Source organism: Chelmon rostratus, chromosome 10, assembly GCF_017976325.1.
Source record: "Chelmon rostratus isolate fCheRos1 chromosome 10, fCheRos1.pri, whole genome shotgun sequence".
Taxonomy (NCBI): Eukaryota; Metazoa; Chordata; class Actinopteri; order Chaetodontiformes; family Chaetodontidae; genus Chelmon; species Chelmon rostratus.
Genome location: NC_055667.1, coordinates 28040001 through 28057500, shown reverse-complemented (window position 1 = coordinate 28057500; position 17500 = coordinate 28040001). Strand labels below are relative to the sequence as shown.

Genomic DNA, 17500 nt, shown 5'->3' with positions numbered 1-17500 from the left:
CGTCTAACGAACCAGGTTCTGACACGACGCCCCAGCTGCTGAGGGAGTGTGACCGGGGTCTGCACGCGCCTCTCAGCCTCTCAGGTCTTCTGGTGTTTTTCACCGTGACTGACAGCTGACATTCTCTGCGTCAGCTGGAAAGTGATTCATAACACTGAGGCCGCTTCGCTGAAGATAATGGACAGCAAAAGGTCAAGACTCAGCAGAAATGATGAGAAAGAAAGAAAGATCGATTGTCTTCCCTTTCTCAGATTTGAAAAGTTCTCTTTCAGGAGAGAAGAACTTCCTGCTGGACGCGAAGCAACAACATTAAAGAAGCTCATTGAAAATCTCACTGTGTTACACACGGCTAATAATGTTAGCACAGGATTTATCTGCTGAGGCGGCTAAAACCAACACATGACAACTGTGCAGGAGGGGTGTGTGTGTGTGTGTGTGTGTGTGTGTGTGCGCGCGCGTGCATGCGTGCGCGCGTGTGTGTGTGTGTGTGTGTGTGAGGGGCAGCTACAGTATCCACACTGCAGCTCTGAGATGTGTGCAGCTTGTGCGGACGGTAATCCTTTACAAATCTGTGTGTGTGTAAAAGTTTGTGTGTTTGTGTTGTACGTCAATATGTGTGAAGGATGAAGCACAAATCTAGTCCCCGATCTGTGGGGGGGGGGGGCAACGATGATGATGATTATTTTCAGGGCTGGGTGGGTTTATATTGTGTGTGTGTGTCATATGGAGGATTGAGGAAATGAGGGAGAGATGGATGGAGAGAAAAGAAAAGACGGAACAGAGAGGAAACAGGCAAACATTCAGGATGAGGGAGCTGGATGAATGGATGGATAGATGGAGGGATGAGGGGATGGAGGGAGGGAGGGAGAGATGGATGGATGGAGGGAGGGAGGGAAGGAGAGATGGATGGATGGAGGGATAGATGAATGAATGGATGGATGGAGGGAGGGAGGGAGGGAGAGATGGATGGATGGATGGATGATGGGAGGGAGGGAGAGATGGATGGATGGATGAAGGGAGGGATGAAGGCAGGGATGAAGGGATGGATGGAGGGAGGGATGGATGGATGGATAGATGGATGAAGGGAGGGATGAAGGGAGGGATAGATGGATGGAGGGATGGATGGATGGAGGGAGGGAGGGAGGAATGGAGGGAGGGAGGGATGGATGGATGGAGGGAGAGATGGATGAAGGGAGGGATGAAGGGATGGATGGATGGATAGATGGATGGAGGGATGGAGGGATGGAGGGATGGAGGGAGAGATGGATGGATAGATGGATGAAGGAAGGGATGAAGGGAGGGATAGATGGATGGAGGGATAGATGGATGGAGGGATAGATGGATGGAGGGATGGATGGATAGAGGGATGGATAGATGGATGGAGGGATGTTGACGTTCAGGCCACAGTGAGCTGGAGCTTAAACATCTGGGCGGTTTGGATTGGAGGGTTAGAGCCGCTCCAGCCTCCGTCTCTGTAACATCTGTCTCATCTCATCCACCTCCGGGGCAAGCCTCCACTCTTAACCTCCACACAGTCCCCTCTCTTTCCTCCACAGCTCATCTCTCTGTTCAGCCTCTGTTCTTCAGGCTTGCTGCTTTGTCTCCATCCTCTTTAGGCCGACTCTCTAACCTCAGACCGTCACAGACGACAGAACTGCATCTCATGCTGATTTCCTGTGTGTGCTGTGTGACGCTTACATGTGGATTTCTGGAGTTATTTACTGAAGTCACACATGACATCGATGAACGTAATTACACCCATATTTAAAGGACGTTGTGTTAAACTGTTACGACGCAGTGTTTTTAGACCTCATGTGACCAGTTCTGGAATCATACAACCGTCTTGAGTGTGAATGCTTGCACATCAGAATACATTCTCATCTCTGTCATCCATCCCATGTGAACGCAGCGTGAGCTCTGAATTTATTCTAATCAATGAAGCTTAACTGACTCGTCATGAAAGGCCAAAGATTCTGTGTGTGCAGTGAACGGCGAATGTTAGAGTCCCGGCAGGCCCACGTTTCCTCTCATGTGAAGTTATTTTTCTCACCGTGACAACAGAAACATTGATCCTTTCTGTTCGTCTTATCAGCTCTGAGCCAGTTAGGCCTCACAGCCGAGGTGGTCCCTCAGGTGTGGATGTGTCTCTTTATTTTATTGCACTGACTAAAAAGGCACCCTGTGTGTGTGTGTGTGAACATGTGTGTGTGTGTGTGTGTGTGTGTGTGTGTGTGTGGTGCTTTATGTTCTTGAGAAGGGGGCCAGCTGATAACCACGGGTACAAATTTCAGATTGGGACACATTTTATTGAGCCAACCTTTGACCATTTCAACCCTCCAAACCATAAAACCATAAGAGAACACTGACACTCCCAAGGTCTTTAAAACACCCCCGACCACACACACACACACACACACACACACACACACGCACACACACACACACCTTGAACCTTGCAGGGTTTGTTGAACTGGGCGGGGGGGGCAGTGGTGGTGGGAAGGAAAAGGGTGGAGTGTGACGGATGTCGAGTGTGTGACACTCTGAAAGGAAAAACAAGGGACGGGGCCACGTCACTCGCCGCCGGCTCGGTTCACCGCGGTGGAAAAGAACATGATGCAAACACGCAGGTGGCCTGCCTCACCTGTTCTCTGAGTGACTCTCTACCACGTCACTGCGAACGCCGTCGACGACCATCGTTCAGCACGTCTGCGGTCCTTTCAGCCCTGCACTCTGTGTCCTGCTGTTCTGCTGCCACTTTTCTTGCTCACTGGACTTTCTGTCCACTGAACTGACCGGTAGTTCAGCCCAGTCTGTCCGTCCAGCTTCAGTCGGCTGCTGCTAACTGAAGATCAGGAACAATCTCAACGACTAATTTAACGACTGAGCAAACAGCATGCAGACTGTAAATAAAAAGACCAGGAGTCTACAGCGTGGTAGCTAAATGCTAACGTCAAAATGCTAGTTTAGTGTGTTAGCATGCTAACGTCTTCAGATGTCCTCAGTTTGGACACAAAGTATTGGACAAATGAAAATTTTGACCTGATGGTGGCACTAGATGAAAAGTTAAGGGTCTGCCGGAGATGTCCGAACACGATGGGGGACACGAGTGTCTGTACCAATCTTTATGATATTTTATCTAATAGTTATTGAGACATTTGACTCAAAACCACAAATATCAACCTCGTGGTGGTGCTAGAGCAGAACTCAGTCGGGACAAAGGTGGTGGATGGAGGACTGTCAGACCAACAAACTGACGTCCCAGATATTTCTCTACTCTGCTTCTGCTCGGGATCAACTTTAAAAGAATTAGAGGATTCAGAAACTGCAGGTAAGCCGCCTGAATTTGTTGCTTTCAGCTGGAGAATGGGGAAGCCTTGTTGTTAGCCTCGCCGACGGCCGTTCGCTACCTTGTCCCTCGCGGAAACAACATTCCAACCTGAAGCATTTGTTGATCACCTGCGCACCCTACTGGCCAATAAAAGAAGGGAACAGTCAGCAGTGAAGAAAATAGGTTTTTCAAAAACGTTGAATCAAGCCAACAACAAGGGCGCCTTGATCACACAGTCACACACACACACACACGCACACACACACACACACACACACACGCACACGCGGGCACACACACACACAGCTGTAAATTGGCATGAGGTAATTTCCACCAAATACTGAACTTCACACCACATGGATGCAGCTGCTGACTGTCTGCTGTACTTCATACTTACAATAGTAAGTGGTGTCCATGCTGATCTGAGAGCTTATCAAGTTTAGTCACACACTTGTGTAAAGGTTGTGAGGTTTGAGTCTCTCACAGCTCCAGACCTCATTACAGCCAGGCAGGAGGCTACAGCACTCCGCTCCAAGTCAACTGGCTAATTGCACTTACCAGGGGAACACACACACACACACACACACACACACACACACACACACTTCAAACTTACAAACAATAATAAATATGTCAACAGGTTGTGTCCCATCACAGCTGGTGCTTACTGTGTGTGGTGTGTGTGTGTGTGTGTGTGTGTGTGTGTGTGTTTGTAGCTGTTGAGGAGAGGTGTAGAGGGTTTGTAATATTAATTGCATAGCTTCTTATTTGAGTCCTGGAGGGGGGGTGTTAATAATTAAGCAGCTACTGTACCCCGCTCAGTGGAGAGCATCCCTCACACACTCGCGTATGTGATGAGACTAACGAGCACATCCAAACATACACTAGACATTTCTATGCAGCGGGATGAGCTGCAGCCTCATGGAAAAACATAATGTTAAACATATAAAATAATGCATGTGCATATGTCAACACACAACTAAAAACCTGCATGAAACAAAGTGCATGCACACACACACACACACACACACGCACACACACGCACACACACACACACAATTAAACCCACATCCAGAAGCTTTAAAACCCCAAAATCAAAGAGAAATGTCACATGTTCATGCCTCTGTGCATTTTTAATGGTATTTCCATTAAGTTGGCCACTGGTCCTCCAGCAGGCTGACACCACAACGACCTCAAACTGTGTGTGCGTGTGTGTGTGTGTGTGTGTGTGTGCCTGCTGGAGAAACAAACAAGGCTTTTACATGAGAAATATTCATAAGACACCGTGTTGTAATTTAAAGTTCACTGGGCACAGTAAATTACTATGCAGAAGCTTTTCTTGCTGTACAGTCTCACTTCCTGTTCTATGCATTTTTAAAAAGATCACAAAGATCCGATCACATCAAAATACCAATAACAGATAACCAAAGTTTTAGCTTCGTTAGTGCAACGCTCAGAAAATGGGACTTCAGTCCAGATCGGACGTCTCAGTTCAGTGATGAGAACAAACAGATTTCAGTGAGATTCATTAATGTGTGTGCTGTACATGCTGTGAAGGTAATTCATTTAGCCAAATGAACCAGCTTGTATTTATTGCTCAGGTGGTGCAGAATATTTTTACTCTCCACTGCAGACTGTGATGTTAGTGACAAAACCGCCATACCTGTGAAATGCCATAAAGAGCTGCCATTGATTATTGATACATAGATAACTGCTTCTTATCTGTATTAATGACTAAACACTGAACTAGTTTGCTCTCTTGTAAAAACTATTCAAATGGAACATCCAACATGTGACAAAAAAAAAGGCAAGATAACCCCCCCAGCTGAGCAGAAATCAGGGTGGAAACAAGACAACCACATCACCAAACAAAACCCTGATGCTGGGCCTTCTAAACAACCCTGCTTCATGTACACTGACATGTTTTAAAGCTCATTATTGATTTGGTCTTTCTCCACACGGTGCAACAGCAAGCGGGGTCCAGCCCACGGCTCGTGAGGTTACGGAGAATTAACTACAGCACAGGTGTAGCGTCAGGTGATACAAACACTGATAACAGCAACACTAACTGCTGGACTCCAGGCTCAAACATCCTCCATCTCACCTCCACCTTTCTAAATAAAGGGCACACAGCGTCCTGCGCCGGCACTGAACTCTGACACTGGACGTAAATCACGAGCTGCAGGATCGTCCGTTATGAACGTACAGCGTTTCATACGGACGCCGAGCTGACACATCATTACCATCCCTCCTGATTTTAAGGAGGAACTGAACTCCGGTTTGAGCTTCTGACTGGAACGATCCTGGTCTCAGTCTGCTGGCCTCCATCCAGTAACATCCACTTCTATCAGTGATGGAGAGAGAGGGAGGATGATCTAATCCAACGCTCCCTCCTCTCTTCTAATTCAGCTGAATGCCTGACCTCCATCCTCCCATCCCTCCCGCAGTTCAGACCCTCTCCCTCCTCGCTGCCCCTCTTCTCTTCATCCCATCCTTCCTCAATCCACCCCCTCGCCCAGCCCCCGCCCCACCCACTCGGCTTTAGGTAGCAGGGGTGAGGGGGGTGGGGGAGAAAGAGGAAGGGAGGAGGAGGGGGATCAAAGTCATCCTATCGTTTGTTTCTCGCTGCCCTACTTTCCTCTGCTGCAGCGCTTTAACACATTAGACCATGTGGGCCACTGGCCTACAGCACCAACGTGTGTGTGTGTGTGTGTGTGTGTGTGTGTGTGTGTGTGTGTGTTACCGTGTATACATTCTGTATATACACACAGAATACACATGCATGTGTGTGTGTATGAGAGCAACAAAGATTTCTCAGTGTGCAGCTTCCTAGTAACATGATGAGGTGTGTGTGTGTGTGGGGGGGGCACTGTCCCTGAGGGGACTGTGAGACATGCAGGGACATAAACTCTGCTCTCCTCTTCATATACTCCCTCTCTGTCTGTGTTTACCTGTTCGAGCATCGTCCGCCTCTCTTTATTAAAAATGAACACTACAAATAGAGTTTTCAGCATTTGGCTGCAGCTGTGGAGAAACTGAAAGCAGATTTTTGGAACATAAAGCAAATCCAACACAGAGTCACTGCAGGCAGAAATGAAACGATTCAATAATATATGAAACTGGGCCAACAGGGTTACTGGGAACAAATGCAAAGATATAAAAAGTATTGTTGCCTCTTCTCAACAGTTATGTTGATATTTAAGGAGCAGAGTTTGAAATAGCTAACACATGTATGAGTCACAAATTTTGGTGATTGTGAAAAATTATAGTATTTCATAAATTTTCTGGAAACTGTGATGATACTATAACCAGACAAGTATGAGGTAACAGTGGTTTCCATTTAGGAAAAATATGTCCAATAATATTCCAATAACATCGCCCACAAGAGTCAAACACACCCAGAGACTCAGAGTACATGTATATTGTATACCTGTGTATAAACACTAAGTATAAACATTCATATTACGACCAATTCCAAAAAAGTTGTGACTCTGTAAAACATCAATAAAACACAATGTTTGCTGATCTTTCTGACAGAAACTGACCTGAAATCAGCACAAAGTCAATATATTTAATGTTTGAGCTCATCAGCTTCATTGATTTCTGTAAATATCTGCTGATTCTGGATCTGATGCAGCAACACGTTTCAAACACGTTGTGACAGGAGCAGCTAAAGACTGGGAAAGATGTGGAACGCTCCAAAAACACCTGTTTGGATCATTCCACAGGTAAACAGGCTGATTGGTAACAGGTGAGAGCATCATGCTTGAAAGGCTCAGTGGTTCACAGCGAGGATGGAGCGAGGGTCAACACTTTGTCAACACGTGATTGGATGAAGAGATTAATACCTGGACTCAGGAACACTTCAGGATATAGACACAGTTTGATTGTTAATGTATTTCTGTGCATCATCTGCACTGTGACGAACATTAATAATACATCTATAAATAAAGCTGGTTAGAGGATGTGAGGCCCCAGAACCTTGAGCAACACCACATGATGCTCACATGACTACAAACAATAAGCATGATAAACCAGATTAGACCTGCACCTCACAACGAGGCTGCCAGCCTTCACACCTGTAAACTACCTGCTTGTGTTTCTTCTCACAACATCGATTCCTGATCGGTCTACTCTCAGTGTCTGAATATGCTCCTGATGATGGACAGTAGGAGACAACATCCTCTCTTTGTGCATTCATTCATTCACAGTGTGGAAACTGTGATCCCCGTTCAGGTTTTATTTGGGATTAGCTGTGTATTCCAGATAACACCAGCAGATTCCACTTATTTTATTCACAGTTTTCTTGTAATAGAGATGATCCGGCTTATTGTAAATGGAACAGAAATGACATAATCTGCCGACTGAACGGTGTACTGAACATTTCTGAATAATAAGACGGTGATTTGTATCTAAGGGAAGGAAAATGAAGCAGCAGCACAGATGAAAGGATGGAAAATGAACCCGAAGCTTGCAGCACTGATGGGAAATTTCTATAAAGGAGATTTTAGAGACCAGTAACTGATCTGTACACACATCCAGAACACAGAGAGGAAGGAAGGAAGGAAGGAAGGAAGGAAGGTGGAGATGTCAGGATGAGAGTCCATCAATCTTTTCCACCCACTGTCTCCTTCTATCCCTCCTCCAGTGGAAGGAAAGAGGGAAATAAGTTTTGATGAAACATCTGGAACATCAGTCGTCACAGACAGTGTCAAGCTCAGTCTGCCAGCAGATCGATATATCGGCTTCCATCTATCCCTCGCCATTTTGTTCTCCTTGTTTCCACGCACTCCCCTCATCTTCCATCCTTCCTCATCCTCGTCCTCTCTCCACTCGTCTCTCCTCTGCACTCTGTCCCTGCCTCTCTTCAGTTTATCCCCCGTGGAGGGGACCTGTAATGTCAGCTCCATCTTCTGACAAGCCCTCTTCATCGCTCCGCCTGCAGGAAAGGAGGCCGGCACGCTGCGCGGCAGACAGGAGCCTCTCAGGCGGGTGGGTCAGTGGCACAGAGGGGAGCCGGCGTGGATGTCTCTCCGCAGCCTCGGGGGGGGGGGGGGGGAGAGGATGCTTCCTGGCCAGGATTGAGAGGCAGTGGAGGGGCCACTTCTAAAGAGCGTGGCCCCTTGGAGCCAGAGTGATGTGGAGAGGCGCAGAGTGCACACTCGCACACACATGCAGCCCCCTCACCAAGCTGAAAAACAGCGTCATGAAATGAGTCTCAGCTCGCCTGTCAGCCAGCACGAGCTCTGTCCAAGGTTGGATCCTGTAGCATTAGCTGAATAAATCCACAGTGACAGCTCGAGTCAAGGTTAGCCTCGCTGCAGCGCGCTGGTTTGCCACTAGCACTTAATTCTGCAGCTGTCGGACGAAAACCACACATCTTCAAGAGGAGAGGCTTTCGGGAAAGAAGAAAGCAGCGATCGTTCTCACGGCGGTGCCTCGATGATGGATTGTTTGAACAGGGGGGTCACAGAACTGACTCCACATCCGAACGACTGCAGCGTTAGCATTGAAACCGGTTTGGTGTTTATGACACAGGATCAAAATGCTGCTCACTCATTGTCTGGAGCTTAATGAACAGTCAGTCATTCACTGTCAGATGTGTTGATTTAAGCTCTGGGTGTCAGTGCCTGATAGAGTTTTTTGTGAGACCATTGGTTCCTTCACATACTTTCTCTGGACTCATCGGCGGCCGCGAGCCACGAGTTTTCCTGCCGTCAGTCTGAAGCGTCACACGGTAAGAGCTTTCACCTCAGCTGTCACTGTTGGGGTGGGTGGAGCAGGAAAGAAGAGGAGTGAGGTGGTGGTCAGGAGCTCTTAAAAGTGATTTACCCGCTGATTGTGAGCTGGACATTGGTGTGTGCGTGCGTGCATGTGTGCGTGCGTGCGTGCGTGCGTGCGTGCGCGGACCATCTGCTCTGCTGAAATGAGCTGCCTACTCCAGTTAAATGCCCCGACAGCTTGCTGGTTGGGAAAACACCCACCTGATATTAACTCTGGGAGTCATATCAACCACGCGCTCTTTGGCTCCGCGTTCAAACCAAAGCGGCGGCAGCTCCTCGGAGGACGGGGCCGCTGCCGCGCTCCACACGGCTGAGACTTTAGAGGGGTTTCAGCACGGCGAGAATGTCGAGAGCGCTGCACTTCAAACAGGCTTTCTGAAGTGTCTCAGCAGCAGCAGAGGCTGTGAACAGCAGCACTCCAAGACTAGAGGAGGGGAAGAGACCCTGAAATGAAACTGGGGGCACGAGGGGATCTCACACTCGTTAAATATAAAACAAATTTCACTTCTCCGAATTGTTACGCTTCATGACAGACATCCCAGAATCCCCCCGGCGCTCGTTCCTCTCATGGTGTGCGTTACTGTCACCGACATGTTTTCTTTTATTTTCACATCTCAGTGTTCAAGACCTCTTGGAACCTGAACCTCTCCCCCCATCTCCTACAGACCCACCCGTCTGGCCAGCATCCAGGCCATCAGCCCGACCCGAGCGCTCCATCCATCACCAACACTCCTGTGCATTAGAGGAATAAGAGGAGGCTTTGCAGCCGTCTGCTTCCTTGGATTGAAGTCTAATTGAGCAGGAAAGGCACATCACCTGCTCTCAGCTGCTGAGTGTTGTGGCATTTGGACGCCTACGACCGTCCTCCGGCTTCTAGATGAGGTGCAGGGAACACAGCGACCTTTTAATGACAATGCCTAACACACACACACACACACAGCTCTCCTGTCCCTCCACCTTCCCATAATATTCATTCAGTTATTAATACTTATTATTTGGGAGCATTAAATCTGAACAGATGACAGATTACTTGTGAGGACAGTGTCCCTAATTACAAATACTGTATGAGGCTGATGGGAATGTTTTTCCCACTCGGCTGCTCATTTTTGATCATTTGTACGGTAAATACATGGGTTTTCTGCAGTTAAACAAAGGCGGGAGTGAGATGGAGGCAGGGGATCCACTGCAGAGATCACAGAGATCTCTGCGGCTCGGTGAGCAGGTTAGAAGACCAGGTGTTATCTTCAGAACTCAACTTTACAAACCACATTACAAGTTTAAGTTGAGTTCAGTTAAATCTTATCTTATCTTATCTCGGTCAGACGCTGATAAACCGGTTCATGCATTCGTCTCCTCGTTGTTAGATTCCTGTAACGTCTTTCTTCATTAAACCCTCATTTTTTGACGGCTCATTCAAAATGCTGCAGAAAACTCCTCCGCTCACATCACTTCACTGGCTTCTGCTCAAAATCTGACCTGCTGACTGCTGACAAACCCTCCACAACCCCCACATCATCAGACCCATCAACACCCAATGTGAAGCACTGAACGATGGATCCACCTCCACCTAAACCTTTCCTTTCCTCCTCCACCTCCATCCCTTCACTCATCCCTCCACTCCTCCTCTCCTCATTCATCATCCTGCAGAAACATGGAGGAGCAGCTAAGAAAGAAAGATCTTGATGGAGATCGGTTGGAGCACTTAGCCCCTCCTGCCACTGAACTGTCAACCCCACTCACATCACAACACACACACACACACACACACACACACACACACACACACACACGCGCGCGCGCACACACACCTGGGCTCGTTTCACTACACTACTGCCCTGTTGTCTTCCTTGTTAACAGCTGAACACACAACCACACACGGCCACTCAGGGCTGGGTACAGTGTGTTACAGGACCATGCAAATGTGCATGGCCAAGGCATATCTCACACACACGCACGCACGCACGCACGCACGCACGCACGCACATTACAGTTGCAGGTAATTGCTGTTTCCATGAAGCATTCTGAAACTATACAGATGTCTTCAAGGTGAATGTTCTTCACTGCAGGAAGCCTTTCAGTACAGAGAGAGAGCGACGAAGACTGTGTGTGTGTGTGTGTGTGCGTGTGTGCGCGCGTGTGGAGGAGAGTGACAGGCAGGTAGACGGTGAGAGAGGTGGGAGGAGAGAGAAACAAAGGGACAATGGGTGGCAGCTAGAGGAAGAAGAGTGACAGCTGAGTATGCAGAGGGAGGAAGAACAATGAAGGAGCAGATTTAAGAGAAGGCTCTTTCCAAACGCAGGGATATTCCAGGAAAGTCACAAACAACGACGGAGTGACAGTGAAAGCACCACGAAGAGCAGCGGACACCACAGCTCCTCTGAAGGCGTCACGCTTTGCCAACAAACGGCTGGTGTTCAAACGTGCAACGAGCAGCATTAAAATACGCAGAATTAATTACTGTGCATCACTTCAGGTAAGATGAGCGTGACGTGCTTTCTCCTACGAGGCTGCGACGCCTGTCATCTCCACCGAAACCTCTCTGCTCTGCACATTCACCGCTCTCTATAACTAATGGCTGCACAGGGTGGAGCAGCGGACGCCGCTGTGGAGCTCCAGCGTCTCCCTGTATTCACAACGTCAATGACTATAAACACAGTGAGAGGAGAATATAATCAAAGCATGCTGCATCTGTTTAGTGCTGCAGTGATGAAACACTGGACTGTAAATCACAAATCCTCCCCACTGTGTCTCTCCATGTTTTCTATTAGCTTACAAGGTGTAAAGAAGATATTCAGATATCAGCATCTGTCCTCAAGCTCCTAACATGCTACAACCTGAGCTAACTTATGTGATGCAGCTTTAAATCAGACCCACTGGCTCATAATACAAGACATCACGTCCGTTTCACACGATTAAAACAAAAAAATTAAAGCCACTAACGTTAAGCTGCTGCTCGTAAAACCTCCACATTGATCCTGCAGAGAGTCTCGCCTCCAGAACAACACGAGGCTGTTCCTTTCATTCGACGGGGACAACACGAGAAGACGAGCAGATCAGACTGAGGCTCCTTACCGTCGTCCTCCTTGATGTGCGTGTTCTGGGGACTGTGGCGCATCCTCTCTCCTCGGCTCGGCGGGCTCAGGTCAGACGCTGCTCCCAGATCGGCTGCTAGCCACGTGGGCTCGCTCATCTCTGCCTCCTCCTCGCTGCTCAGTGAACTGTCATCCTGAGCAGAAGAGACCAAACAGAACATTTCACTCCTTCACATTCATGTCAGAACAACACGGCGAGCGAAGTCACAGGATCACATCGTCAGCTTCACTCTGTCAATCAGCACTCAGCAGAATAACATAATGTCCAACAGCAGGGAGACAACGAGAGAGGTGTCGGGTCCTGCGTCCTCCATGAGATGTCTCCAAAACAAGGACGCAGTGACCCGACCGACCAGGACAGACGTGGCTCTTTGAGATCTACACTAAGAACAAAGCATCATCGTTACCTGAGCAACCAACATTCTGCTTCAGCGGCACCCCTCGTCATGTGACTGCCCCGGTAGTGAAGGTACCTCAACAGGTGGAATCAGTTAAATGTACGATCATCTGTCCACAATCAACACAAAGACAAGATCTGATTTTATCGAGTCAGCGTGGCTGGAAGCACCTGAAGACTGAACCGACGTCACCGTGAATCCACCTGCTCTGCACGCAGTGCCGTGCGACTCCACCACGTCCTCATGAATGAAACTGCTTTAAGCCATTTTTAATCTCTCCAGTCATCGCTTCGTCAGTGTCAGCATCCGTACGAGCAGCTACGACAGCTGCTCCACCGGTTTAACCCAAACATCAGAGAGAAACAAGAAACACGAGGCGGAGAAGCGGCAGGCAGGCTCAGTGTGCAGCACCTGCAGGCCTCGCCGGCAGCAGGAGCGTCACACTGAGAGGTTTTTCCTCTCGCCGCCTTCCCTCCACCTCGCACACTTTCCCTCCGCTCCATCCAAAAACGTTGGAAAGGAAAAACGCAACACTCCGAACGGAAGACGAGATTTTCTGCAGCTACCAAAAGAAACAGATTTCAGATCAGCCGGTGACTGACGGGAGAACGGCAGGTAAAAGAGGCGGACCGAGCGTCGAGCGAATGTTAGAGGAGAAGAGGACGTCCTGACAGCAGCTGGCTGGAGATAACACGACAGGTGTCAACATGATCGCATACAAACATGCAAAAACCCACATTCTGTTCACTTGTGTCTGTTTTATTTTTAATTTTGTTAAAATGTATTCAAGTGCAAAGTCAACACTTTTGAAACTCTCACTTTCACATATTAATGTGTGCACATGGTAACGATGATAGATGTCTGACAGGAGAGATCAGGATTAGAGCAGATAAACTGCGGGAAAGGTCTGGGTTTAGGTTTAGGAAACACTGTGGTCACAGTTAATAAAAAGACAAACTGTGTCGTGTGGTTTCACCTGTTGCAGCTCTGGACTTCAACTGTGAGGCAAACAGTCGTCTGATATCAACTAGAGCTGACACACTGAGGTATGAAACCAGATACTTATCCTACGTTTACATTCGCTGGTCTGCGGTACTGAACTCTACTGTCCCGGAGTTATTAGGAAAGAAGTCTACATCAAGTTTCATGTAATGAATTCTTCAAGGGTCACTGTAACTATGACAACAACAACAACAACAATAATAATAATAATAATAATAATAACAATAATAATAATAATAATAATAATAATACACAGACATGATTCCACGCACGCACACGCACACCTGTTATCAGCATCTAAGGAAACCTGCACTTTCAGTCATGAAGCCCTGAGAGCTACGACTGCCTTTTATTACACACACACACACGCACGCGCACGCACGCGCACGCACGCACGCACACACGCACAATGAAAAGATTAATGAATGAACAAAGACCTCAGTGACACCGAGGCTAAGACGCAGTAAACTGCTCTTTATGACTGTCGATGCTCGAAACTCTCTCTCTGAAAGAGGCGGGCAGGTGAAGACGTTCTCCCACAGAATCCCTGAGACACATTATTCTACGAGCGCGTCCTCCTTCAGTCTGAGCAGGGATACGATGCGTGATTCAACAGCACACACGTGACGGTGAAAGAACGCCCCGCTAACAATGAGACCGAGGACAGACACACATCAGATACTGTCAGATACAGTCTGCGTTCATAGAAACCGTATGTAGATTCACACTTTACAGTCATAAACCATTTAATAAGTGACAGATCTGGATTGGCATTTACACACAGGGCAGAGGATGATGCCTCATATATACTTCAGAACTGATGCTCATGGACAGATATCCCATGCATTACACTGAAGCAGTGGGAGCAGTGTGGGTGGGAGGTGCCTGGGGGGTCATGGAGTTCACGGAGAGGTTTGGGGGCGGGTCAGACGAAGCCTAATCTTTTCTCCTAAACGCTGCCAGCTTTAAAATAAGAAGCTTTTGTTCAAATTGGTTTGGTATGCAGAGAAACAGCAGCGACTTCAAGTCATAATGTCGGATTTTTTAGATTTAGGCAAACAAGCAACGTCTCCCCACATACTGATGGTGCTCGCAGGTTTACTGCAGCCTCAAAGATGCCGACTGATAACATCTGGTGACACTTTGGTAACGCTGTAAAGACATCCATCTCATATATTTTGTTCTCATACTTTTCTCTTTCAAATGCAATCCTATTATTGCTTCAATAAACATCAACCACCCGTTACTGGCTGATACCGATCAGTGAGCAGAGAAGTAAAAACAGCCCATCTTCTAATGTCTTTCTATCCAGATGTTGATGCTTCTCACTTCATCAGCAGGCAGGAGTGCTGAAGCTGAAATGGGACGTTAAGTTTCTCTTTAAATCAACAGGAAACTGCCATCTGTGTTCTTGCTGCTGTCGCTGCAGCACCAATTTAAAAAAAGATGAAGTGCTGCAGGGGATTCCAGCTTCTATTTCCAGAGAGATAGTTGTGTGTATGCAACTTGCACTGTAGCTCCTGCAGTGAGTCCATGTGGCAGCACTGACCCATATCTGTCCATTAAAGAGCGCTCTCCGAGGAGGAGTTTCCCCGGGCTCGTCACACCGGATTAGCTTCCTCTCTGCAGCCGGGCAGCCGGCCAGCACGACTGCACGCGCTGACAGTAACTGCTGGCATCCACGTGGCTCCGGCAGCAGACGAGCCTTCCACAAAGCTGCGTCATCAGAGAGGCTTGTCTGTCACGCGGCGAACACGGCGTCGTCGGCGAAGACGCCGTTTCTGCCGCCGTCGTTTATCTCTGTTCACACTGCGGGGCTCTGCGTTCAAATCTGTTCCAGGATACAACACGTGTGACACCGGTTTGAACTGACAAGAAGATGGTGACGAAGACGCCGTTCGCCGTGTTTCCATCTACGTGTTTTTATGTGAGACACCTCGTTGGAAAAGCTGCAGAAAAAAAAAAAATTCCTCAATTTCACAAAAAAGTTCTTGCCCTCACTTGAGGTGTTTTTTTTTTTCTTTTTCCAAAAAGTGTTAATTCTCTACATGAGATGAGATGGAAACACGTTTCCTGAACTCACATGACTGATCAGCTGTTTCCGCTACAAAAAGTGACGAAGAAGAGGTTTCTGCTGTCGTCGTCCTCCCGGTTATTCCCACAACGCTCTTCGTCTTCATCATCTTCGCCTCCTCAGACAGCATCAAACATGGTCAATAACTGCTGTTTTCCAACATTCTTCTTCTTCTACTCTGTTTATTAAAGCAATGCTTTACGTAGATTATACTGCCACCTTCTGGTGAAGCTACACGAAGCATAGCCCCGTTCATTTGCTCAGAACTAGTTTATGGAATCGAACCTAATTTGCGTTTTCGTTGTTTCTTCTTTTTTGCGACATTTCAAAATTTCATTTAAAATTCACTTGACAACAGATGGAAACATGGCTACGTGTCAAATATTAATCAGCAACTATTTTGATAATTGATAAATTGGTTGAGTAATTTTTTAAGACTCACTCCTCCATGAGGACAAACTGAAGGTCTTTGGCTTCGAGGACATTCGAGGACGTCATCGTGGGCTTTGGGACACGCTGACCAACATTATTCACCATTAATGACATTTTATTAACCAAACAACTTTTGTTTGGACAATAAAGGAGGAAATAACGGACAGTGAGAATCATCATTGGTTGCAGGCTGACAGTTTTAGTAACAATCCCGCGTTACGGCAGCGAGTGACGAGCCAGAAGAGCTTTCCAGAGTTCAGGCTGATAAAACTACGAACATTCAGATCATCAGGTCACTTCATGTCATTTTCTGTTTAACGTGTCACTCCTGCTGCCAGTGTCATGACAAGCTCGTCAACTGACTACACACATCACACGCTGATCGGCCTCAGGGTCCAATTTTATTTAGCACATCTGCATCCAGCTGTTTGCTGTTAACACTGAAAATGAAACATCAGGAAAACGTCCCCCCCGAGGGCAAATAATCAGAGTTGGGACGCCGTCAGCTGCAGGTTCTACAGTGTTAACAGAAAGCTTTAATAATCAGCGAGCCGCGACGCTTCACCCACGGCCACTTTTTTTCTGAAACCATGTTCAAGCATAAGACTGGCAGCTCATACAGCCTCGGTGTGACTGCAGGGGGGACAAACAGAAATAGTCAAGACTTCCAGGGATCACATTCCAGGCTTGTTCCAAAGCGTGAACCCACAGCTCACCGTGCTAATCAGCTCAGAGACGATTCAGAGGCTGAAGCCAAGCGCATGAATCAACTCTGACAAATGATCAAATGAGACCTTATTTTAATCTACTCTCAATTCCTTTTCAATTACCGTCATCAGCAGCCCACACTAGCTCTTTTTCAATTACCACGTAATCTCAGAGCAATAATCTCTAGTTAGCCTTCGTGTCTTCGTCGTGGCGTTCGAGGACTGAAGAACAGACGATTCATATCAGACCAGTGGAAGATTTCTCAGGGTGAATCTGTCTGATTTCACTTCTCGTGGAGATTCTTGGAGAATGAGCACTGATGAAGTCACGAGGAGGCTCATCTTCTCCTCCGCTCAGATTATTCACCTGAACGCAGAGGAATCTCTTCACATTGTGAAGTTCTCCTTTTGCTTCCTTCAGCTCTTGTAACTCTGTGAGGACGTCACTCTGATTGAAATGAAGCACTAATCACCACGAACAACCTGAAATTACTGGCACATGATGATTGTCAATACCCAGTGAAGAGGGTGAAATTAATAATGGTTATCTTCTTAGACCCTTTTCGTTTGTCACTTTGTTTTGTCATCAGCATGTTAAAAGAGAAAGCTCCCAATTATTGTCAACAAACCCCAAAACAATCAATGAATTGATCCTGTGAGCTGTCTGTGTATTGATCTGCTTCC

At 47.4% G+C, this 17500-nt stretch overlaps 1 protein-coding gene across 2 annotated transcripts in view; it reads right to left on the bottom strand.

Moving 5' to 3' along the window:
• The window catches only part of LOC121612539 (nucleolar protein 4-like), a 128834-nt gene that overhangs the window by 39140 nt on the left and 72194 nt on the right, over positions 1–17500 (bottom strand). For both annotated transcript variants that reach the window (XM_041945489.1, XM_041945490.1), the window contains one exon: positions 12184–12337. In XM_041945489.1, coding sequence (XP_041801423.1) covers positions 12184–12337 — 154 coding nt within the window. The remainder of the gene's footprint in view (positions 1–12183; positions 12338–17500) is intronic.